We start from the raw sequence: 26,553 nt of genomic DNA, 5'->3' as shown, positions 1-26,553 counted from the left end.
TCTATTGTACCCAGTTTGGCTTCTGAACAGTGAGGTCAACCTGGAACTATAAGCGGTTCCCCTGTACAAAGAAAGGTTGCTTAAAAAGTCCTGCAGTCCTGCATTATTTTGAACAGTTTCTTTGAATGGCATTCTTCCTCTCTCTGTCAAGGTGGATCATAATGCATCACATGATTAAGTGGCTAGGTGTGTGTAGTCATGCTTTCTTATTCCCCATAAAGGGAAGTTCCTCTGTTAAGGTTATGGCAGTACTGATGTCACGATACTGGATGCTGAATCATTAGCTGTCGTGATGAAGCTGAGGATCTGTAGCATTAAGGCTTATACACTGCAATGATTCACCATGTTTGTGTGCCAGCTCTTTAGATGAGGAAAACCCATCATGTTTCTCTCTCTCTTGAACGCAGACTGCCATTACATTTTGAAGCCAGCGTATCTCAATGGCAGGAGCTGTACTGGGAATAGGAAGCAGAAGCACTTTTATTTGACTCGCACTTTTTCCCTTGATTGATCTGCCTAAACGGCATCATATTCAGGAGTAGGACTAACTTTCATCTTCACTGTGCAAACTATGTACAGGGGCAGAAGAGGGCTTAGGAGTGAAAAGGCAGCCAAATCTTTTGATGTTGGTCCATCATAGTCCCGTGCAACACAGAGATTGTTTGTTCTACTACTTTTATCTTCATCACTTTACAGTTCACTTTTTATCCAAAGCAGCAATAATTCCACCAATTCCACAGTCCACCAGCAGCAATATGTCCTTATGTGCTGTTCAGTGCACAAAGCAATTGAGTTTTCTGAGTAACTCTAGTTGTGAAACCTCTTACTGCAACCTCAATCTACTATATAGCCATAGTGTTAATTCAGCCAAAATTGAAAATTCTGTCATTTACTCACTAGGGATGAGCACAAGTACTCGGACATGACAGTGATCATCGCTTTCATGATCGATCATCTCTGTGGCTTTTAAAAAATATGTAATTTTTTTTCTGATTGGTTATTGCTAGCATTTTGGACGGTACCCGAAGTCTGATTGGTTCGCGTTAGGACAGTAAGCTAGGTAGGCAAAATAAAGTGAAACCATGGATTTGAAAGTGGTTGCAGGGACTGCAGATGTGAATTAGGTTTTTGCTAAATCTGGTACAGTATATATTGTGCATTGTCCCTGTTAAATAAATAAAATAAATATTTGATTAATCTCATAGGGTGTGTCATATAGAATGGGCAATGAGTTTACTGGTGTTCATTCATTCTTCAGCTTCACCTCACACAGCTATTCCTGATGTTTCTTTTTCAAAAACATTGATGCATTATTCATAATCTACTTGTTTTATATTTCTAATCATTTTTTCATATTTTGATAGACTTGTTTCATGCCATATTTTTATTTTTCAACATTCATTTTCGTAAGGGTGTTTTGAAAATATTTTTCAGACACTCCCCGCCCCGAGTACTCGTTTTTGAGACCTATCAGTACTCGAAATGAAACATTTACAAAAATGTCCATCCTATTGCTCACCCTCATGTTGTTCCAAACTTGTAATTTGTCTGGGAGAAACAAAAAATATTTAGAAAAAAGTTAAACAATTAGATGTATTTTGTGCTCAGGTTGAGAAGTGCATAAGGGTGAGTAAATTATGAAATTTTTTATTATTGACTGTCAAATCACTACCTGTTATATAATGGGGTAGTTCCAGGCTTGACTTCTGATTGTTAAATGTAGCGTTCCACATCCACTAGCCTACATGTCATGCCTAATCACACCCTTTAGCTGTGCTTATATTAATGGTATAACAACCTATGATGCCTTGTGTTTGTATGAAACCTGTACAATGAACTTGACTTGCACAATTCATCTGCTTAAATAGTGAAAACATTCACTACACATTTAAAGCAGTGGATGTATCAATTTTCAAATGCAATTTTTGCATTTCTTTGTAACTCATTGTATTGGATTGGCACTTAAAATGATAAATATATGCACACTTTATCATTTTGATGCAGTTCATTAATTGATTTGATTCGAATAGGCAAATTGCCTATGCAGAGATACACCCCAACCAGAAGTTATGAGAGCAGACGCGTTTGCAGCTTTAGTTAAGCCGAGGCTGCTAATTGCCCTTAGCCTGCAAGCATGTCATCTGCATAGAGAAGTTTGCTAATGCTAACATAGTGCCAAGTAAGCTGAAGAGGCACTTAGAATTGAAGCATCCCTTCCTCAAAGAAAAAAGACTTGGCTTTCATCAAACTGGCAGAAGACCAAGAACTGTGTGAAGGCATCTGACATAATACAAGAGGCTAGTTACGTATTGCTTGAGCTTATTGAAGAGGGGGAAAAAAGTTGATAGCTGGGACGCTGGTTTGATTATCTTTTTGTTAAAAACAGTCATTTTGAGGCGTTTTGGCTCTATTTACTTAGTGTTTACACAAATTCACCCATTCGTGCCTGTTTTGACTAATATTTAAATGAACACATGTCTGTCAGTGCTCATTTTAACACCCTGAAAGTCTTGTCAGCAAGTTGTCACTCCAAATTTGAAAGCCTTTTTTGTTCTTAGGTCAAATTACATTAACCCCACTCATACCTAAATGCTAAGTTTATTTATATATATATATATATATATATATAATATAAAATTATTATGCATCCAGCTTTTATGACCTCATATTAATTGAGAAACAATGAGTATTTTCACTTTTAAAAACTAATTGACCACCCCGCAAGGCCATTTAAAATTAACTAGTGAAGACAAAGGTGTTTAAAAATGGTGAAATGGTCACAGGACCTAAGATATATATACTTTCCCTTCATTTCATTTTAAAACGTCACAAAAACGTTGAAATCTGAAAAACAGACATTCACCAAAACAACATCCTGGATTTATTATTACTGAAATACACTAAGATCTATAATTTAAACCACACCAAAACACAAGATAGTCCATCCTACAATACACCAAAACCCATTTGGCTATATACTTTGTAAGCGCGAGTTACGAAAGCTTTTCATTTCCTCCAACACAATAATAATAAAATCAATATACCAAATAGCAACTTCAATATGTACTCATGTAGCATATTTAAAGTGTAACAAAGACTTTGAGCATACTCACAATTAAAAATAGTTGAAGGCGACGGATCTCCGGGTGATAGTCATTTATAAATATAGCCAAAATATAGCCGTTTATAAATGCACAACCTACACATCCCAGCATAAACTCTGCCAATACATTATTTGTGAAAGCATCTACGTTTACAAAGCATTGTTCATTTTAACAGATTACATACTGTACGTGGGATTTGGCATGGCAGAGAGCGTGCAACGAACGCTCCCTTTTCACTAAAAAGATCACTCGTCATTGTTCATCGCAATCTCACAAAGTTATGTTACAATAAATGAAACTGACTTGTTTGTTTTAATGAGAGGCTATTTGCACTCTGAATCCACTCACGACTCAAAATGCCAGATTTGTTTTTCAGTGCTAACTTAAACATCTCTGATTGGCCATTGCGTTCATGAAATCAACAGATATGTTTGTGATTGGCTACATTGCTCAACCCTGCAAAAACACATTGTAAACAGAAACCTTTGACGTTCTTCAGAGCGCAAAAAAAAATCTGTTTTGCCGGGAAGGTAAGCCTTGCCCAGCCTTACACACACTTTCTAATTTCTGATTCATATTTCTGAAGATAGTTATTTAAAGTTAACGTTGTAGAGATTAGTGTTCCTGTGAGATAAATGTTAAATAAGCTCTTTTATAGTATTTGAACTTGTTACTTGCCATGGAAATTGGCAAATAACCTGGCATGGCATTAAAATACTAACCAACCAACCAACCGATGATGATAAGGGAAATAAAAATGATGGCAAAATTATAGATTTTTTTGTAGATATAGGCCTACATTTCTTTCTTTGAATTTCTCTTTTGAAAACCAGAACAAAAATATCAGTGTTTTTAGCTAAACGGTGAACTTAAGATAAAGGCCACTGCATGTTTTTTTCCTTAAAATAACACTTTACTTTTATCATTTCATGCTTAATTGGACAATGACATTGTGCATTTGTCATTAAATGCACTTCTTTGCACTGTCCATCCATTCACGAACGTATCTTCTGTTTTTCTGCAGAGAGATGCGGAGAATGTCATTGTTTAGCAAGTAATTACTGTAGTTCCTTTCTGGCTCGAGCGGCTTAATTAGGTGCTACATGCTAACAGATTCAAGTGCGGGGTTTCTCTGTGATGGAGAGCCAAAAGCAGCTCTCATCTCTGCATGGAGGAAGGGAGGAATATTAACTCTGTGTGTGTGTGAGATGGATCTCCTGGTGTGATTAATGTGCATTATCAGAGCAGTAAACCACTTGAAGTGCTCTGTCTTTCTGGTGCCACTGATTACTTACTTTTGCAACTTACATGTAATTACAAGGTGACCTTACACTATGCATACACTCCATCACTGTGTTGAGAGGAGCTGCTCGGTGTGTGAGGTGAAAGTACTGTAATGCCATGTCCATTCAACCTCAGTCTGCAGCATGAGTCATGATGTCTGTTTATATGATCCACATTCATATATTTAACTGCTCTTTTTGCCACAAAGCTGTCACTGCAGATCCTACGACGCCTTCCTACAACAATCCAGAGAGGTTTTCTGAAAAATGAGCCTTCTCTTTCTATTAGCAGCCCAATTTCACTCCCTCCATGCTAATATCACTCCAATTCTCACTGTTTATGAGCTGAAGATCAGCTTTTTCCTGTGTTTGGTAGGTGTAAATGTGACCCTTCGCAGGTTTCGAGTTTGATTGACAGGCGATCTGACCAATCATAATCTGCCGAATCCTCCATTTTGTCAAAGCAGTCAAGACAGTTAGTAGATTAACGTTGGAGGATTTGAACTTGAAAAACGGTGTGTACTGACGTCTTTCAGCGGTTGAAACAGCATTCCTTCTGATGTTCATTCAGGTTAATTTGAAGCTATAAATCAACTAGAAGGAAGAGATGATCGGTTCACGAGCAGATGTAACCGAGGCTCTACAGCGATTTGTCACGACACATTAAAGAGCCACAAAACGGTATTTGTTTAAATTTCTTTAAAAATGACCAAAGTTGAGACTTTTTCATGTCAAAAGAAACCTGTTCTGTCGGCGCGTTGTCAGTGTCCTCTTTCCTACGCAATGTATTTTTCACTCTGTGTGAGAACATGATGTGTGGCATGAGAGCGGCATGGCTTGTCAGACATAGCAACAGTAACTAAAGGTAACTCTTTGCGAACGGTCAATTGCATAATATCCCCTTTCCTGTGAAGTCAAAGCTTCTTTCCATCGCCCTTTTTTTGTTTTGTTCGCTCCAGATGTTTGTGTTAGAACTGGATTACTGTTGAATGCTGTAGAAATAGGCTCCTGCATAGGCAGTCATGTAATCTTACCAGTTTTGTTTGTGCTCGCTTTTAATTTTTAATCAGCCTGCCCTCCAGTGGATTGAAACCTGATTCTGTTGAAGGAATGGAATTTCACATGTGATTCCACCTGCTTGTGTCTCATTGGCTGATGTAGCTGATTATGGCCATACTCTGATGTCTGCCTTTTCCAGACTGACTGTTCCCATAGAAAAGCTCACCTCATGTGCTAGTCAATAATGAGATGCCGGGCGTCTTTTGGGATTCTTAGAGCTCTGCAGAACGACTGATCAAGAGAGCGCTCTAGGGTGTTGTGCTTAATTCATCTTGCAGTGCAGGAGCGATTTCCCCATTTACATCATTATCATGGTAACGCTTCATTTAGACAACCGGTTGCACTATTAAAAAATCTATTAAAGATCATTTACTGGTTAATATCATGAGAAAAGCATGAGTTATATAAGCGGAAAGATCATATATTAAGCTTGATGTCTGAGTCCGGTTTCTTTATGTATTAAATGGGGATGCACAAAAGTGCATATTTTAACAATCAACTAGTGGATTGCCTGAATGATTGGACTTAAGAACACCCTGTATAATTAGGCTGGTTTTAGATTCATCTGGACTCATTTCTTAGGGAGCTTTTATAGAAGACTAACTAAAAGGAATGAAACCAAATGCTGGGAACTCTAGATACATTTTCAAGTTGTGTTATTGTAACAACATTTTAAAAACAAAGCAGACGGACAACAGATACAACACATTCGCTAAAAAAAAGTCGGCCTGAATGAGTAGATCTGTAGAAGTGATGCTTGAAAGTAGGGGTGTAAACCTACACTGATCTCACGGTTCGGTTCGATTACGATTATCATGTCATCGATTCAGTTCAATTTGATATCACGATGCACTGCATACTCAATTTTCAAGTTTACTTCAAAAGTGATGTGTGTGTGTGCGCGCGCCCTGTTCGGGAAGTCACAGTGACATTCCAGTTTAAGTTTCAAGGGAGTAAAGCTTGTTTATGCCATTAAGAAAAGGAAAATGTTTCAAATAAATTTAGTTTTAAAGAAATGTTACTTTAAAAGCAGCGCTCATTAATCAGTGTATTATGTTACCATTAAAGAACCGTTGCCGAGTCCGCTGTTGAAGGTGACGATCATCCATTTATAATCACGTGTAACAACACAGAATAATTGTAATTTGACCATCGGGTGCGGATACTTAAATCAGAGAAAATTATTAGGGCGGCTGGATGATTTGTTTTTGGCTGTGGATTCAGGTGACGTTGGGGCTCATCCGCTTACTCTAAAGAGAGTCAGACTCTGCCAGGCGTTAACAGCTCGGGGTGAAAACGGCTAACGTGGTTTATCACGTTAGTGGCATTACCTCCTACATATTCTATTTGTGCGTGACATGAGCGCACACAGCGCGTGTCTTCTGCAGGTCGGGCTTACCAGGTTGTTCATAAAAGCCGAAATGTGCCCAGATGTAGGCTTTTAAAGTAGTTGGAGCATTTTTAATTTTCTCGCACTCGTGTCTCGCCTCCCTCTGCCATTGTATGCTACCGCGACAAATGACATCAGAAAAGCGTCAGTACATTATAATCGGTTATGGTCTATTGCTGAACCGATACCGAATCGTCCTCGTCTGCATCGCGATGCATCGTAGAATCGAGTAATTTCAAATTTAACGGTGCAACTTTTCAGAGAGGGGTTTAGTGTGAAATTGTGTTGCTTGCTGTCAAAATCTTATGATCATAAGATCTCACGTTGCTCTGGCAAATGTAAAAATGGTGTAAATCTTCATTTGTCTTTGTGGCACATATAGGAGCTACTGTGACATTGCATTGGCTGACATTGTGCTTTCATTACAGAGGATGCCAGCTCCGATCAGACTGCGGGAGCTGATCCGGACAATCCGGACGGCCCGAACCCAGGCGGAGGAGCGAGAGATGATCCAGAAAGAGTGTGCTGCCATTAGGTCCTCCTTTAGAGAAGAGGACAACACATACCGCTGTAGAAATGTGGCTAAGCTGCTTTATATGCACATGTTGGGCTACCCAGCACACTTTGGCCAGGTGAGAAAACAGTGTTTCAGAAATTACAGGGTCATCATTGGAATCTTTAACCCACTTTAACCAGACAGAATTTTGCAGTGTTTGATGGGCAAAATCTCATTTTCAGCTGGAGTGCCTGAAACTGATTGCATCACAGAAGTTCACAGACAAACGGATAGGATACCTGGGAGCCATGCTGCTCCTGGATGAGAGGCAGGACGTCCATCTCTTAATGACAAACTGCATCAAGAAGTGAGTGAGCAGAGGATCTCATCTTGTCTCAACACTTCCATCAATCACAACTGGCTGTGTGATGGGTGGGAGTTTAATATGACCGTTGTAGGTGGAGAGCGTAAAGTGCTGGATGATTGGAAGCTGCTTCCTGAGTTTGATGGCTTTTTTAAATGGCATCTCTTTCTTTTCCATATAGTATTATATCAGTTCTAAAAAATGAAATAAAATAAAAACCAGCACCCTAAGTTATTATCATTATCTCTTTCTTCAGAAATCAGATTTTACATTAAACATCAAGTGGCAACCCAACGTGATGCCACAACTGAGGCTGAATAGGAAAATGTACAATTTTGGTTTCTAAACGTTTCTTGAATCTGGTATTTTAATGCTCTCAGCAGCCAATAATTCACATTGTAGTTTGTAGCATGAAACATGTTTTATGCTTTTGGCTTTTATCCAGAGTGACTTGCATTGCATTCCAGGTATACATTTTGATCAGTTTATGCAATGCCTGGGAATTAAACCCATGACCATGGTTGCTAACACCATGCTCTATTGAACTACAGGAATTTTCTATTTATTTTTTATAAACCTTGAATAGTTTTTTTCTTCTCATGTTGCCTATATAATCTCATTTATAAATTAATGACTTTGGTTGCTTAGATGCAGTCGTTTTTTTACCAGATGAATTTCCACCCAAAAAAATAATTTGATTGGATGCGTAGCATTTGACATCAAGATATGGGAAGCGTTTTCCCCTTTTATTTGCGTTGTTTGTTTTTATTTCTTGCCTTCTGCGACCCATTTTTGAATTGCGGTTAATAATCACTGACTTAAATGATTTTATACATTCCTTATGTTCTCTCTGCAGTGACTTGAACCACAGTACACAGTATGTGCAGGGACTGGCCTTGTGCACCCTGGGCTGCATGGGCTCATCTGAAATGTGCCGTGACTTAGCTGGAGAAGTGGAGAAACTCCTCAAAACGTCAAACTCCTATCTGAGGAAAAAGGTATTTCACACTCCTTCACAGCTGAACATGGACTTCATGTCCAGTTGGATGTCGAGCTCTGAATGTGCGAACGGATTTGACATGATCTCTTTGCCCTCAGGCAGCACTGTGTGCGGTTCACGTCATCCGCAAAGTCCCAGAGCTGATGGAGATGTTCCTGCCAGCAACAAAAAACCTGCTCAGCGAGAAAAATCATGGTGAGAGCTCTGCTCCTTAAACTTTCCCATAGGTCTCATTTTATAGTCATTGAAATGAATAAACAGATAGATCATTCCTACTAATACATTCTCATCATGTATGCGTTAATACGTTGGATACATTAATGCATGTTGAATTAAAATGACCGTTTCTTTTCTTTAATTTGCGAGATTACAATTTAGTGTATATGGAGGGGTGAACTTTGATATGAGTGAATGCTGCCAATTTGTTAAATGTAAAAAAAATAGCAATTTCTGTCAGGGCGTTTTTTTTCTAATGAAAATATTTGAAGCTCACTTTGTTTAAATTGGTGATCTTTAGTGTTTAGTTTAGCATTTAGTTATTTACTCTGTCCTCAATATCATTTTCCATTACTTATCCATCTCTTACTTTCAAAATCAAACTCCACTATCGTCCTCAATGAACAGAATCAAACAAAATTACAGAAATCAGTATTATTATTATTTTTTGTCTTATTATCAGTCCCCAGTTCAGAAATGGCAGACTTTAGCTTTTTATTGTTACGAAACTAGTTAATTTGAATGTCTTTTGTTCATACATTCAGATTTAAATCAGTCTTTCACATTAAACAACAACAGCAGAATGTCAGTTTGTTGTTCACTTTCATAATGTAAACGAAGTGTTTTGGGTTGCTTATGAGTTACATAAAAGAAATCAATGTATTGTTCTGTGTTTTCTGCAGGAGTTCTCCACACATCTGTTGTTCTGCTCACTGAAATGTGTGAGCGAAGTCCTGACATGCTCTCTCACTTCAGGAAGGTACATAGCAAGCGTTCATGCCTTGACCTTCACCAGTCACCTCTAAAACTGTTTATGCACCACATCAGCCACTCTGAGACAAACACTCTTATCTGTTGCTGATAGCGTTGACATGACTACTAAAATGAGACTGTAGTCCTTTGACTGAAATCTGGATGCTTGTCCTAGATTTAGCTGCAGGTGTGTTTATCTCACTGGGAGATGATGAATAAGGGTTCTTCCTCTGTATATCTGCTTCTACTCTTCCCACCCCCAGCCAGATCTACTGTGCCAGCACGCCCACCTCTCATGCTCATAACTGTAGCATTATGTTAAGCTCTTCTCTGAAAGTGACTTTTTTCCAATTCCCCCCTAACATCTACTTCATATTTTTTCTGTCATTTGTCTTTGTTACAATTCCTGCATTGTATTAGAATGAAAAGGTAAGAGGACATTCTGGTTTCATAGCTGGTGCATGCTCTTAAAGAAAACAAAACAGACTCATCCTCATCGTCACTGTAGATGTAGTCCAATTTTTTGGTTTTGATGTACTGTTTATTTTGCAATTGTCGTCATTTAAGTGTTTTTTGTTTTTATGCAGGATTACGTAGACCTCATATACATTTTCACTTGTCCTGCGTTTACCTTTAGATTAATTTTAATGGTTCTCTTTCATACGGTCACTATTGGGTTGTGGTTTTTCCAATATGTACATTATAGTGGGGGCACAAATAAAATGGAGACATTTCCAAAATTAATGAGGATTATATTAATAAACAGGAAAAGTGCCAAACAATTGCAAAAAACACTGACATGGTATCCATGTCTTAAACATCATTAATTAAATGCATAGTGAAACCAATCTATTGGAAGATGATCAACTCAGGGTGCCTACTTGTATTGACACTTACGGACTTTTTATGTGCTGTCCTGTTTTAAAATCTGCTGCTGTGACCCTTTTTTTCTCCCACTTTTTTTTTTTTTTTTCTAGCTGGTTCCACAACTTGTAAGAATCCTGAAGAATCTGATCATGTCAGGCTACTCCCCTGAGCATGATGTGTCCGGCATCAGTGACCCTTTCCTGCAGGTAAAGACACATCATCTCCTGTCTATGTTGCTGTGTTTAAAAGTGCCGTAAGTGAAATCGGCTGTTCTGGAACTTCTGGCAGAATTACAATTTGACACGCCCCCTCGTTCTAAAACCCCGCCCTGCAAAGACAGTTTAGAGGAAATTGCACACTCCCATGACTTGGCTCTCAACTTCCTGCTTCCCTTATATGGACTGATCTATGAACATGCAGAATAATTGACTGGAAGAAAGTGCCTGTAAGTTTTCTGATTAGCTGTACCCCATTTACAGAACCTAGGGTAGTCACCGAGACATGACAGTTTCAGTGATATGTCATGTAATAGGAATATTTCCTGAGTGCCATTTCATAAAATCTCTTGCAGCACCTTTAATGTTTCCATTGATGTGAATTACAGTCTGTAATGTATCTCAAGTCCATTGTTTGGTCAGATCCACAAAATAGATTTTTAGAGTGGTCCTTTAGTCAGTTTTTACAATTGAGGTGATATCTGTTCTTTATACGCTAACACAATGGTTCACTTTGTGTCTCTTGGCATTTTTAAGGTGCGGATATTGAGGCTACTGAGAATTCTGGGAAAGGGTGATGATGATTCTAGTGAAGCTATGAATGACATTCTTGCACAGGTAAGCAGTATGTTTTGATCCACTTTATAACCACATACCTTTTCCTTTCTACCTTCTAAAGATTTCCCATCAAATTATTTTTTAATAGGTTGCAACGAACACAGAGACGAGTAAAAATGTAGGCAATGCTATCCTCTACGAAACTGTTCTTACTATTATGGACATCAAATCAGAGAGTGGACTAAGGGTGAGTGTTGCTCAGAAATCTGAGTGGATTGTCAAAATGTCTTGATATTCAAAGGGTGTCTCAGGGCTCCAGACTAACATGTCAGAACAGTGTCACCGGTGCCACTACGTTCTACAGACGGTGGCACCAGCTCCTGATTCGGTAGCGTCTGGGGGGGTGGGGGGATTTTTAATCATAAAGGTAAATTATTCATAAAATGACTTTTGCAGTAACTAATAATATTGTGTTTACTTCTTGGAAATGCATTTTTGACAGTAAAGCAATGTGCTTGAGTTGAGATGGAAAAAAAACAAAAAACTTTTATTTACAACAAATTTTTAGAGAAAGATAAAAAAAAAATTGTGTTATCACATTAAAAATAACTGGAAAAAGTGTGAAGCACTTAACAGTCCTTGAAAAATGCTTGAATATCACCTTTAAAGGGTTGTACAAACCTTTAAATGAATAATGTAAAAACATTCGACTATTTCTGCCACAATACCATGTTTACAGTTAGAGTTACTACATTAAACCCATGGTGAATAATTGGTGATTTGTGGACTGAAAAGCCTTCTATAACTATAATCAACACTATTTGATCTGATATGGTTTATAACAGAGAATTCTCCGCCAAATTCAAGTGCTTCTCACTAAATCTTGCGGTGATGTGATTAATACTGAGGTGAATTCAAATGCTTTCTCACTGGATCTCCCAGCGCTGTGTAACGGTGTTGCGTGATCAAGGTCGGCCCCAGCTAAGCAATTAATTACTGTTTCTCATAATTTCGTTTGATGTTTTTCATATGTGCCAGAAATGGCAGCTCTTATCAGTTGGGCAACGTAGTGGTTGCACCAGTGCGAACTCTAACAAAATTTACTCGCACCAGTAAGAAAAGAGGTCACAACATGCAGTCTGGAACCCTGGTATCTGCAGAAAATTATTAAATTCTTTTGTTTATTTCATTACAGGTTTTAGCAATTAACATTCTGGGACGTTTTCTTCTCAACAATGACAAAAACATCAGGTATGTTTAGTTTTGTCTGTGACTTTTGACCAAAGTGTTATATTCCAAAATTGCTGTTCCGTGATGAAGATATTGAGTGATCCATCGTCTGATTGTTGCATTGATGATCTCATTGTCTCTGACTACAGCTTTATTGTGGACTGAAAAAGCTAATTTCATGTGCCGTTCACACTAGACTCGATTGTCAAAATGATAGGGCTTTGACATTATTACTCTCCCTGATCAGATACGTGGCATTGACATCTCTACTGAAGACCGTGCAGACTGATCACAATGCTGTGCAGAGACATCGAAGCACTATTGTGGACTGCTTGAAAGACCTTGATGTGTCCATTAAACGGTAAATTATGTGCAGGCTGTATGGATTTTATATCAGTTATGGCTTAAGAGGATGAGTCCTGCTGCTTACACTTGTCCTTCCACAGGCGTGCAATGGAGCTGAGCTTCGCCCTGGTCAACGGCAACAACATCCGGGGCATGATGAAAGAACTTCTGTATTTCCTGGACTCCTGTGACCCTGATTTCAAAGCAGACTGCGCATCAGGGATCTTTCTGGCTGCTGAGAAGTAAGGCTGTTTATTGTGAAAACGTAAATCATGTGAAGCACAAATCATTTGAGAGGAAGTGCCATCATTTCCCGTATTGAGAGAGTGGATTCGCAGCAGTCGTGTTGCACGTCCTTGTAGCCCTTTTGAAAAGTCTGAAGACTGTTGTTAGAGGTTTTTTAAATATTATAAAAGCTTAGTTAAGTGGATCCAATCAAATTCAATAACCAAGCCCTTGAAAAGCAAAGAGGTTTTCTTGAGTTGTTCAAGTGACTTGTGAAGTGACTCATGACTGTGTGATGATAAAATGAGTGATCCATCGGCAGAAGTTGACTCTGTTGACACTTTTTATCTGACAGTACTAAAAGGAGTTTGGTTAAGTGGAATTTAAAGGGTTTTACTTATGCTTTTTTGTTTTAGTGACTTGATTTAATATTTTAGTCTGTGAGCTTTAGTCTACTGGCTTGCAGAAATGACTAACACTTGTTTGTTGCAGGTATGCGCCCTCCAAAAGATGGCACATAGACACCATTATGAGGGTTTTGACAACGGTAAATATCTCTAATTTTTGTACACTATATTCTGCTTGAATTTACTCTTATTATTAAACTAGATCACATTCATGAATATTTCAGTTTACCACTTGATGTAAATTTAAAGTTGCGATTTAATGGAAATATCGATCGATAGGCCTTTTTTCCTTTATTGTGATGTACACCCAGGCGAAATAGATTATTAAAAAAAAGTTAAACTGCAGAATGGGAACTTGGTTCTATGCATCGTTTGTTGATTGGATGTTGATATGTGGGTAAGGTTGGGGTTTAAGAAGACTAAATGATTGGAGAAGTCTTGAATACAAGTCTGTCGCAATGACAGTAAGATGACATTTTTACAAAAAATGATGGTAAAAAATAAATAAACATGAACGGAGGAATCATTCCAATAACATCTATAAAACGCATTTAGAAAATAGGGTGAATTTTCATTTATTGCCGACTTTAAAGTATGCTGTTGAATAGACAATATTTTTAACAGTGGTGCTGATGATATTGACTGTAGACTGTAAAGAATAATCCTGTTATCGCTGAATAGCCTTGGTTACTATACTTAATCTTAGCCTTGGTAATGCGTTTTTGACGTGTGTGTGTGTGTGTGTCGTGTGATACCCTTGTTCCACCAAAATGATTTCGATACTCAAGCTGAAGCCAGTGCTTGGCCGGGGAATCTGCAGACCTCTTTCAGAATCAGTTTTACTTGAGAAAAATTATGACATAACCTGCCCACAAGTAATCACACACAATATCTTATGAGTTTTGAGGACATTTTAACATCCACTATAATTTGATTCGGTCTAGTTTTGCAGTAGTCTTTCCTGATTGAGTTGCAGTTATTTGTTACAGAAATGATCCTGCCCTCTGGCCTGAAGTTAGCAGTTCCTGGTTCAAACCCAGGGCCATTTGTTCGGGTCCAAAACCACATTTTCTGAGGTGGAAATGTATGAAACGGCTCCCTCTTGGTGGCAAAGTGAATTGATGCCCTTGTTGTGTCTGCTTTTATAGGCAGGGAGTTACGTCCGGGATGACTCTGTGCCCAACCTCATTCAGCTCATTACGAATAGTGTAGAGATGCATGCCTACACTGTACAGAGACTCTACAAAGCCCTCCTGGATGACATCTCTCAGGTTAGAATCATCTTAACACTGTTTTTTCTTCATTTGACTTTTAATTGGTAATTTCAAAGTGAATATAATGACAGAGAACTATTAAAAAAAGATTATGCAACTTGTGTGCCTAAATTATTCTGAAGTCATACAGTAGCTTTGTATGAACAACAGAGTGAAATGTAAACCATTTTTAAGCTTGAAAGTATCAGGCCCCATTTTGACTTTGAGCCTCATTCACTATGGACCATTTTGTGTTTGTACGCATATCTTAATATAAGGGCTTTCTGCACAGCCTTTCTTTTACAGCCTTTCGTCAATCTCAGCAAAAATATGATGCTCTCTAAAGACGCACTCTCACCTTAGAGCACTTGCAGCAATGCCTTGCTCTTCAATGCCGTCCTCCAAACTAGTTGAAACACAACAAACACCTTTTATACAGACTTGGTTTACAGAACTCTAATTAGCCAGCTGTACATGCGTGGATCCGTGGTGTTACTTCTGTGAAACATACAGAAAAAAAGTTTACACAGAATTTAAGTCATGCGGGTTTGGAATGACAATTGTATGATTAAATGATAATGAGAATTATGTCTGTGTGAACTAACTCAAACTTTTCTTCCTATAGCAACCTCTAGTACAGGTGGCATCCTGGTGCATAGGAGAATATGGAGACCTTTTGGTCTCAGGCCAGTGTGAGGAAGAGGAACCTATTCAGGTAAATGCCTCCATGGACACTTCAAACTACACATGCACAGTTATTTTAACGGCAGAACAATTGTATCATTCTGATTTCATCTGAAAGGTTTCTGAAGACGAGGTCCTGGATGTTTTAGAAGGTCTCCTCGTTTCTAACTTGTCCACCCCTGTCACGAGAGGTTATTCCCTGACTGCCATCATGAAGCTATCCACCCGTTTCAGCAGTGTGAAGTAAGCATACTTGTTCTGGCTCAGACTCAGACTTTTGATACAGGGATATATTTTCTTGAAATGAGTTTGTGTCCCCAAACGGATGAGGCAATGATCTTCCATTTATTTTCATTTTGCCCCGCAGTCGAATCAAAAAAGTGGTCTCAATATATGGCAGCAGCATAGACGTGGAGCTGCAGCAGAGAGCTGTGGAATATAATGCACTTTTCAAAAAATATGATCACATGAGGTAAAAGATCACCTACAGTTCCAGACTCATGTTTGTCTCAATTTCAACAGCCAGTCACTTTTTATATTTGATGGTTCACCCCTAGCTCTTGTTTCTTGTCCTCACCCTATCTCTTTATCTTTCCCATGAAAGACCTGCATTACTAGAGCGAATGCCTATCATGGAGAAAACGGCCTCCAACGGCCCAGCAGAGATTGTGCAGACCAATGGGGAAACAGAATCAACCATACTGGACACAAAACACCTGCCCAGCATCCCTCAACCAGCCAGTCAGGTGAGTTTTCTAGAGCAGTCCAACCCAATGCAAATTTTTGGCAACTCAATAATCTGACGGCGTACTCAGCCTCTGAATATGTGTACTTCCCTCATACACAAGCAAAAACAATGTCAAACAAGTAGATACTGAAAAACCAGTATACATGACACACAATTTATTGGCTATTTCACTATGCCATGGGAGATGAGGGGTTGTCAGATTAGAAAAAAAAGTTTGCAGAGAGCTGTGAGCGGGGAAGCACAAATGTGAGTATTGTAGGCACCAAGAAAGCCGTTAAATTGTACTTACAGAACAATAGTTGAGCAAGTTATTTTTGTTGTGGTTAGTATGTTATGGGTCAAAGAATGGAGTCAAAAGGCTGACAACATGGTGAATGTAATGTGTCTGGGAAAGAATAAACACTAAAAATAACATACACTATATGGACAAAAGTAATGGGACACCTCTTAATTCTTGAATTCAGGGGTTTCAATCAAACCCATTGCCACAGTTGTATAAAATCAAGCACCTAGCCCTTTGCAATAAGTCAGTTTGTAAAATTGTAGTTTCCATGGACAACTTTGTATTATTGGGAAATGGAAGTGATTAGGAATAGCAGCAAAGTAAAGTCACAGACTCCAAATTAATGTCTATGTATTTAGAATGTGATGTCATTAAAGTCCCTGTTGGTGTAATGGTCAGGTGTCCCAATACTTTTGTCCATATAGTTTACCTCATCTACGGGTAATAAGTCCATTCTTCATTTAATTCATTCCTCATGCTGCTGTTTGGCAACTCAAACACAGTGGCAGTTTAGTTCACTGAGTGCTCCAGTAACGATCTGATGAGATGAATCATGTGTGCTAGATAAGAGAGATATCCAAAATGTGTAGCCCGATGGAGCCATTAGCAATGGGTTGAGAACCTCTGTACTAGAATAATAAAACAATCTCTCCGGTACGGTTGAGCAGATAAAGAGGGATATGTAGCCATTGTGAAATATTTAAGCTAATGGTCCGTTTCCTGTTTTTCAGGCAAATGATTTATTAGATCTACTCGGAGGTAATGATGTGGTACCTGTTATCCAAACCACTGTTCCCACAAAGCCTGCATCAGCTGGAGGAGAACTGCTGGACCTGCTGGGCGACCTTTCTCTGACAGGTACACTTCTGCTGTTCTGTACCAAATTCACATCCTGCCATTCCTGTCTCTCCATGTTTAGAGCACTGACTTTAGTGTTGTCATTTAGTCCTTAAAGTAGCAGTTCACCCAAAAATAAACATTTCTTATTTATAGGGCTCTATTCTCATTTTGATGAACTGATATCAATTCTTATTACATGGCTTGGTTGAATTCCAATGTAGAATGCGGTCTGTTATTTCTTGATAACACACCGTTGCCATGAAAAACAGCGTTGCTATGGACGCGGAACGGACTATTTTCTTTAGCGGAAGCAATACAATCGTTTTTAAATCAAGAAACTCCTTTTTAAATCAATATTTTGTCAAATTATTGATTTATTTTGTAGGTAGCCATGTAATAAGCGGGATAATGTATAACGAATAACAACCCCTTCAGGCTGATTCAAGACCTGTTCAGCCTGTCGTGGGTTGTTATTCGCTATAACAACCGCCTTACTATACATTATCCCTTACTTAAATTCCAAGCATTGATCTTTTAGTCTATGCTGTTTTCAGTTGATGTGTGAACAAAACTTTACTAAACTTTATTTGTAGCGCGCCACAATAAGCTTTGTTACTTTTTATATAAAACATATTCTCAGCTTACAAATTCTGTAAGACAATGTGATCGAAATTCAGACAATGTGAACCGATCATCTCTTCCTCTCCACTAGTTATAGCATGAAATAAACATGAATGAACATCAGAAGGTGTGTTGAAAGATACAGTGAAACATCGAAATGTATCATGCCTCAATCCGTGTTTCAACTACAGAAAAACAAACTCCAGAGAGGAGTGTTGTGCTAAATATTTGCTCTGTATTACATATTCATTATATTTTTATTTAACCTGTTCTTTAAAGGGTTAGTTCACCCAAAAATGAAAATTGTCATTAATGACTCACCCACGTCACTCCAAACCCGTAAGACCTCCGTTTCTCTTCTGAAGACATCTTAAGATATTTTAGATTTATTCCGAGTGCTTTCTGTCCCTCCATTGAAAGTCAATGGACGGTATACTGTTCACGTCCATAAAGGTAATGAAGCCATCATCAAAGTAGTCCATGTGACATCAGTGGGTTAGTTGGAATGTTTTGAAGCATCGAAAATACATTTTGGTCCAAAATTAACAAAAACTACGACTTTATTCAACATTGTATTCTCTTCCGGTCTGTTTTCCATCCGCGTTCACGAGTCCACATTGACGCTGCTGACGTGTTATCTGGTGCGCCCGAGCTTCGGTTACAGTCTGAGGGAGAAGCACGGTGTATGAATAAAGTCGTAGTTTTTGTTAATTTTGGACCAAAATGTATTTTCGATGCTTCAAAACATTCTAACTAACCCACTGATGTCACATGGACTACTTTGATGATGTCTTTATTACCTTTATGGACGTGAACTGTATACCGTCCATTGACTTTCAATGGAGGGACAGAAAGCACTCGGAATAAATCATAAATATCTTAAGATGTCTTCAGAAGAGAAACGGAGGTCTTACGGGTTTGGAGTGACATGTGGGTGAGTCATTAATGACATACTTTTCATTTTTGGGTGAACTAACCCTTTAATATGTAATGTATGTTTGAATTAATCTGTCATGAAATATTTTTTGCACCCACTGTTTAAATATATATATTTCAAAAAAAGTAATAAAACTATCTTCTCATTAAATTATTATAAACCTATTATTAGAAAAACTGCCTTTTTTTTGCCATTTAAATGTTTATACAAATCAGTTGTTAATTTTAACCTTAAATATTATTATATACCAACTGTCAGGGTTCTCTGTGTAGATTTATTTGAGAGTTACACACAAAATAATTGTACTGAATCTGCTCTAGTGATTTACTCATCCTCAATTTGGTCCAAACCCAAATGACTTTCCTTCACCAGTCATTTTTATTTTTGGGTGAAACCCTACTCACACCTATTGTGTTCCTTCTCACTCCTTAGGTGGTCCAACCCCCACCCCTGCTCCCTCTGTACCCATGTCCCAGCCCCCTTTCCTTTTGGATGGTCTCTCTTCGCAACCCCTTTTCAATGACATTGCAGCGGGTGAGCTTACATTAAATTTCATCATAATTATTAATGCAAAATAGGGCAATGCAATTATCATATCCGTTTCTTTCTTGCAGGCATTCCGCCAATGACGGCGTACAACAAAAATGGTCTGAAAATTGAGTTCACATTCGAGAGGGCCAACCCCAATCCCAATATTGCAGTTATCACCATCCACGCCACCAACTCCACCGAGGCTGACATGACAGACTTTGTGTTCCAGGCTGCAGTACCAAAGGTTTGTACGTTTTTGTTTTTTTTCCTCTAGTTGTACTGTTTATAGAGAACCCTAGTTGGCTAACCCAGATAATTATTCAAAATCCTAAAAATAGTGAACATGCCATGCAACACAGGCAAACACTAACAGCTTCCGCATCAGATAGCTCACACAAGTATGGATAAATCAGCTTTGATGCAACAGCATATCTTTGTTCTGTGAAACATGGCAAATAAACAATGTTACTCACGGATAGAGCAGAAACAAAGAAACCTCGTCGTCTGTTTTCAGGTCATCCTGCATCTCTCTTGTCTGATTGTAACCCTTCTTCCAGTTATAGTCCTCTGACCTTTTCTTCTTTGGTAATGTTTTAGCCATCTCTTTCTACAAATGTCCCACTCACTCACACTCTCTTTCCCCATTATGAGAGTATACGCCCTCTACTGTCGATCCACTTCGGGGGGGGTTTTTTCACCTATTTATACAGCTAGGACTTTTTTTTTTTTTTTTTTTTTGCACTCAAAACAAACATCTAGCAAATATTCACAGAATACTTTTACGTGTTGATTTAAATTTTCAACAGCGTTTCTCAGAAATTGCTTACTCTGTACCTTTAAATATCTTAAATGGAATAACAAAAGTCTTAATTCACTCAGGTTTTCTTAACCCCGGGTAAAAAGTGGTGCTAACCCCACTTCTAAAATAAAAGTGTGAACTTTCCTGGGGTTAAAAGCAGGGCTTAGAATGACACCGGGTTAAGCGCAGTGTGAAAAGCCCTGTTGAGATTGTATGGGATTGGTGATATGTAGGGCCATCCCAGGCATGGGGAGGGAAAAGTCCGTCCAAAGCAAAAAAGTCTTACATTTAATTTTAAAACTCTGCATATGCCCTGCAGTCAGGTTAATGCTTGAAAGTGGTGCATTCAGTCGGAATATGACCAAATTCCTTTTAATATTGGAATATAGTTGTGCAAGCATATGTTGGTAATTTTTGCTTCAGCCAAATACTTAAAACGTTTGTTTGTGTTTTTAGACATTCCAGCTGCAGCTTCTGTCCCCCAGCAGTAATGTAGTTCCTGCAGTCAACCAGGGAAGCGTCACGCAGGTCATCAGGGTTCTCAACCCACAAAAGGTAAAACATTGCTGTGAGCCCAGGCCACGCTTTGCTTCCTATTACAGTAGTCAGTCATTTGTCCTGAAACGGCTTCAGAAGTCTGATCAGTGTTGAGTAAAAGTAGATAATTGTACCCTGAAGTTGAAAGTTTGCTTTAAAAAGCCTGTGGCAGCCATTATTTATCTTGGTTTAAGAATAGGAGGAAATGTCACATCTCAGTGACTTTGATGGTTTAAGGTGGCGTCTCACTGGCTGATTCAAATCGGGTCAAGGGTGTCACACCTACCAAATGTTTTTCTGAAATCTCACCCTTGATTAGTAATTTTTCTCAGATTCCCTGTCATGATTTGGTTATATAAGATTACGAGTTCTGTGCAAACAATCAAAATTGAATTCGAATTCATGGAGTGACTTTACCCTGTGAATGTGTAATTGTTCCTTTTAGGCCCCGTCCACACTACTGCGTTTTCGTTTAAAAACGGAGACCTTTTGCTACGTTTGCACCTCCCGTCCACACTAAAACGGCAAAAACGGAGACCCAAAACGGAGAAGTTTAGAAACGCTGCTGACCCGTTTTTCGTTTTGAATCTCCGGAGGGCGTTTTAGTGTGGACGGGTCAAAACGGAGGACTTTAGAAACGATGACGTAGTAGAGGCTCACGCTCGGCTCTATGATTGGGTGTCATCAGTCATGGCGTATAGCTTTGCTAGCAGCTGTTGTGCAAGTAAATTCTGCATTTTACAATGCTATAACTGCCTACATGCGCCGGAGGCAAGCTATTATTCGAGCGATCTGTGACAATTCCCGTGTGCAGCGGCGGTACCGACCGTACATGGAGCGTCGGGTTTGGGTTAACCCGGGAAGAACCAGCGCATGGTGGGATCATTTTATCAATGAAGTTGTGTTTACATCGGCACGCGCATGCCCAGTGTTGGTGAATGGTCACGTGATCCGCGTTTTCAGTCGTTTTAATGTGGACGGAGATCAATTCTAATACGCAGCTAAAACGCTGGTGTGGACGGAGATCGTATTCGTTTTAATTCTCCGTTTCTAAACTAAAACGCAGTAGTGTGGACGGGGCCTTAGGCTGTGTCATAAGTCTAGGAGCACCCTAGAAAAACACTGCAACACAACCACCACAACAGCACATGTGGTTTTGCATTTACAGAGGAAAAGTTTCGATCAATGTTAACGCCCTCCCTCTGTCCAGCAACAATGTAAATGAAGGTTAATACTGAAAGCCAGTGAGACGTTGGTTTTTAGAGTTTGAAATCAAATGTGTGAGAACAATCTGATCAGGCTAGTTGTGCTAAAGTCAGTGTTTTTCCCAGGACTGCATGATTTATCGGATTAAAAACAAAATCACGCAGTTATCAAATTGTAAAGACTGTGAATGAAGAAATATTAGTACTATAAAATAGTTGTTTTTCTTAAATGCTTGATTTAATTTTACAATGAAATTACAATAATAATATTTCTTATTTCAATTGTTTCTTTTTATTTAGTAATAAACCATTTTTATTATTATCAGGCTATTATTATATAGTCATATATAATACAAACAAGTACAGCAAACCTGAAGGTCTCAATTTTTATCAGAAAAATAAATTAGATCCCAGCCCATATCTCTGTGACTGATATTTGCATATTATAGAATTGCACACATCTGCTTCCGCATGTGCCTGACTTCCTCTTTTGTTTTAGCAACAGTTGCGAATGCGGATCAAGCTGACATACACTCACAAAGGCTCTCCTGTACAAGACCTGGCCGAGGTCAACAATTTCCCCCCTCAGTCCTGGCAGTGATTTGCTACCCTTCTCAATCTTAAAGACCCCCACCTCCCCCCCCAGCAAGGGAACTATGGGAAAGATGTCCCCTCCCCATTCCCAAATGATCCCCGTGACATCACCACAGATCGCTGCCCTGGGGTTGCATGGGAAGCAGCGGAATCTTCCTGACACAGTCAAGAGTTGATGGTATGAAGACTAATGATGATGACGATTACAGCGACAATGATGAAGAAAAATCACAAATATCTGAATGCATATCTTTTCATTTGTTTTTTTTTTGCCCGTCTGTCCTTTCTCTCTGCTTCGGGATTAGTGCAAAATGTCCATTCTCACACTTGCACTTAACGTTGTGCACTCTCACTTATCCTCTCACTGTAGTGCACTCGTCCCACACTCCGGCTCACCCTGCCGCCCAGGGCCCGTACACTGGGGGAAAAAAACGTCACTCGTGGCCACTATACAAAGGAGCTGCTTGTTTGATCTGTCTGTTTTGTTTGAATTTTCCATGTTTTTAATCTTGTTAATGGGTTTGGTTTATTTTAAGGAGAAAAAAAAAAAATAACATACTGAATAAATTGCAAAGTCTGAACATTTGCACCTTAAGCATTTCAGAATCAAGAGGAAAATGGGTTGTCGCCTTAAATTATCGTTCATTGTACATGGCATTTCTTAATTTTCGTGTAAGGTTGATCTAATGTCCTATAATAAAGTATACCAGATGAATGCTCTGGAAACAACGTTCGGGACAGTGTCTGCCAGCTGTAATGTTCACACTAACAGATCTGTCCAGAAGTGCTTAACCTTCATCACGTGAATCATCACTTGAGTCGTGATTTATTCTTTTTAAGCAGGACAGCTTTTTGTCTTTGACAATGAAACTGGAGCTTTTCCATTCGAGGTAAACTGGAGTTGTGTTTAGTGGATGAGAAGATGGGAGTTTGAGAGTGTTGCTTGTTACTGTCTGTCTGTATGCATTACATCACCCAGTAGTTATGCATCATCAAAGCTGGACTCATTTCCCCCAAAACCCTTAATTTGGCATATTATAGTTAGTTTGTTTGCCTCTACTCATCACAGATGGTGTGTTCTTGTGTCGTTTTTGTTTTTTTAAATATTGAAATGCATTTATATAGATTGAAAATAGCCTACACTAAAGAAGTTTGATTTTAGCACAATCCTTAAAGATTGGATCCTATTAAAAAATGTAGCTGGACAGCGTGATCTTAAAACTGAAATTGGTTTTTTTTTTCAGTAAATTAACACAAATAGAGGCCCTGCGATGTGTAAGAAAGTTATGGTCAGCATAGATGCTGTAAATATAGACTATGAATATAAGGCCTTCCTGAATGTAGTTATATGCACTGAATGGACTTTTTGTTTTCTTTTTGTTGTTTTGACTTTCTGCAGTGATTTGAAGTTCAGAATTATTGCCTGATTTGAAGCGATGTGCCTTTGTCATAAACGGTTAAAAAGAAAACCCTCAGACGTCTGCGAGATGAGCGGTTATCGTTACAGGAAGAGCAAGAACGTGATGTTTGAAGAGTAGAGGACTTTTTTTTTGTTTGTTTTGCTGTCATTTCATTCGAGTTCTCATTCAGAGGGCATCTTAACTCAAATATCAAGTGCGTACTGTCAGCGTGTGTTAGTTCGTGTCTCTTCTCGCAGCTTCCAAAGGCAGTTCGCAACATTAACTTGAATATACCTCACATTGTCTTCTTTTTTTGTTGTTGTCTTTGTCAACTTGAAAGAGTACTTACTGCTTCTTCAAGTCATTGAAATGCTCGGTGGAAACCCTTAGCGTCCGCACCCTCACGTCATCTCTCGCTGCTCTTCAATTTTTTTTGTCTTCATCACTTTGCGTAATTACATTCGCCAAGTCTGGTGACCAAATCAAGGTGTTCTTTTGGGCTTGGGAAATATATTTTAGCAATGTTATGTATATGGAGAAAAACGACTTGATCCTATTAGCTGCTTTGTCTGTCTTTTGTTGCGATTCTTTCGATTTCCTGGCTTTTCCTGTACATACAGTACTGAGGGCTTTTAAGATGCATCGGCTTGTTCTTTTCATCCCTTTTTAAGATCCCATTTTCTAAGACTTCCTTTCAGTACTGCACAGTGTATAATGTTTGAAGCTCTCCTTCAGAAAATAGTCTAATTTAACAACTTACCTGTTTGATTGATTGATTGTTTATTGGAAAGAAAATGTACTATGTGCTGCCTGTATATTGTATATAATTGTAAAACGCATAAAAAAAGATCAAATCAAATAAAAATCCCATTTGAAGACCTATGACGTTCAAGTTAGGGGGGTGTAATGTGCACACGATCTGGAGTTAGACGGTAGATGTGTATCGCAGTCATGTACTACTGAAGGAATGAAATGCTGCATATAGACACAGATGTAATTTCTCCTCTCGATATGGTGGCCTGGAGCTCATTTCTTTCTCATGTTCTTCCCAGTTATTCAGATATAATAATGTGATTTAAAGGGGTAGTTCACCCCAAAAAATAAAAATTGTCATTATTTGCTCACCCTCATGTTGTTCCAAACCTGTATGACTGACTGACTGACTTGTGTGGTACGCGAGATGTTTTGAAGATTGAGTCCAAAACCACATTGGACCCTATTGATTTTCATTGTATGGAGGTGTTTTTCAACTTTCTTTTCCACAGAAGAAAGTCATACAGGTTTTGAATAACGTGAACTACCTTCAGACCTCTTTATAGTAACATTGATATGTGGCGGTAAGCTTAAATCCAAAGTTCATTGTTCCCATAAACCACATTACCGGTATTTCCACGGGTTTTTAGACTCGCACATCTGACCAATACTCCCAAACAGTCTTTTTGAAGCACATGGAGTTGAGGCACGGCTTCAGATAAAATGCCCTGGTGTGAAATCATGGCCAAATCCCTGAGTGTTTCGATGACTCTTGAGTGAACTTAATGCGGGGGTGGTACATTAAACGGCGGCCTGCAGTCGTGAGGTGCATAACAATAGTAAACCGCTATGAAATTGCACTGCGCAAGAAGTTTCAAAACACAACTTTTTCCCAGTCATGCTGCTTTTTACACTACTTTGTCAGGCAAAGGTGATTGTGTGAAGAGGGTGAAATATCCATCTGTAAACTTGCCAAGTCTCTCAGCAAGTTTCCCAACACCAAACAATGATTTTTTTTTTTGCAGCCGCATGTGAAAAAAACATGTAAATATTGTCATTTCTACTCTTTATGTAAACTTCCTGAGGTAATGCAAGCTAAGTTTCAATTCTTAAGTCATCACTATTCACTATATCTTGCGATACATGCACAGACCTTTGTAGATTTGGAAATATGCTGTTGATTCTCCATTAATCTTCATTGAGAAGCAGATTTTCTGTGTGCTGGAAGTGGTCAGGGGGAAGTGAGCATCATTTGTTTGGGTGTAACCGTTTGACCAGGTGGACACTGTATCACATGCTTGGACGATTGCCTTCTCCATCAGAATCCCTTTGTAATCTGTAAAGGTATAGGTTGTTTTTGAAGTGTATCTATACATGCCCTTCTCAGATATTTTACACTTGCTATTCAACCACATCTGACCTTGTGCAGGATGGCCGGATGACCCCAATGAGTCTGACATGCTGAACTGAATCACAGTCCCATGTCCTCGAGGAATGAGTGTTGGGACTGAAAAGAATTTGTGATGGATGAAAATGACATGGGATATTTTAGACTTATGCTGTGTATTAATGTCTTTGGGCTGGAGAAAATGATCAAATGAAATAATAAAACAGTCAAACTTGATGTCTGTTGTTGTGCTTTGGAAATAAATGTTTTTCTTCAGTTGTAACTGAACAGAATCTGTGAAGCACCATTCTGGATGATCTAGTTTGAGTTTGGAAACGGGATCTGCTGTCACCCTCTTGTGTTCAACTTTAAAACTGCAATAGCTCATGTCATGGAAGCCGAGGCAAAACAATTACTCCTGATGTCCTGTCAAATGGAGACTGAATTATACAATAACATTTCATATTCT

General features: G+C 38.8%; 1 protein-coding gene across 2 annotated transcripts in view; it reads left to right on the top strand.

Moving 5' to 3' along the window:
- The window catches only part of ap1g1 (adaptor related protein complex 1 subunit gamma 1), a 30,722-nt gene extending 4,401 nt beyond the window's left edge, over window positions 1-26,321 (top strand). The window contains exons 2-23 of one of the 2 annotated variants that reach the window (XM_082161308.1): window positions 7,265-7,468; window positions 7,575-7,699; window positions 8,553-8,694; window positions 8,795-8,891; window positions 9,596-9,672; window positions 10,643-10,738; window positions 11,285-11,365; window positions 11,454-11,552; window positions 12,501-12,556; window positions 12,783-12,896; window positions 12,982-13,122; window positions 13,598-13,652; window positions 14,661-14,783; window positions 15,391-15,480; window positions 15,568-15,692; window positions 15,817-15,921; window positions 16,054-16,195; window positions 17,212-17,338; window positions 19,311-19,412; window positions 19,493-19,653; window positions 20,665-20,763; window positions 22,456-26,321. In XM_082161308.1, the coding sequence (XP_082017434.1) occupies window positions 7,268-7,468; window positions 7,575-7,699; window positions 8,553-8,694; window positions 8,795-8,891; window positions 9,596-9,672; window positions 10,643-10,738; window positions 11,285-11,365; window positions 11,454-11,552; window positions 12,501-12,556; window positions 12,783-12,896; window positions 12,982-13,122; window positions 13,598-13,652; window positions 14,661-14,783; window positions 15,391-15,480; window positions 15,568-15,692; window positions 15,817-15,921; window positions 16,054-16,195; window positions 17,212-17,338; window positions 19,311-19,412; window positions 19,493-19,653; window positions 20,665-20,763; window positions 22,456-22,551 (2,454 nt within the window). In that variant the 5' untranslated portion in view covers window positions 7,265-7,267 and the 3' untranslated portion in view covers window positions 22,552-26,321. Of the gene's footprint in view, window positions 1-7,264; window positions 7,469-7,574; window positions 7,700-8,552; window positions 8,695-8,794; window positions 8,892-9,595; window positions 9,673-10,642; window positions 10,739-11,284; window positions 11,366-11,453; window positions 11,553-12,500; window positions 12,557-12,782; window positions 12,897-12,981; window positions 13,123-13,597; window positions 13,653-14,660; window positions 14,784-15,390; window positions 15,481-15,567; window positions 15,693-15,816; window positions 15,922-16,053; window positions 16,196-17,211; window positions 17,339-19,310; window positions 19,413-19,492; window positions 19,654-20,664; window positions 20,764-22,449 lie in introns of both variants that reach the window. The other variant, XM_082161307.1, reaches the window with a different exon arrangement.
- Window positions 26,322-26,553: the final 232 nt, after the last annotated feature.

Source organism: Leuciscus leuciscus (assembly GCF_965113295.1).
Source record: "Leuciscus leuciscus genome assembly, chromosome: 2".
Taxonomy (NCBI): Eukaryota; Metazoa; Chordata; class Actinopteri; order Cypriniformes; family Leuciscidae; genus Leuciscus; species Leuciscus leuciscus.
The sequence above is the reverse complement of the archived record's forward strand: the minus strand, read 5'-3'. Positions and strand labels throughout refer to the sequence as shown.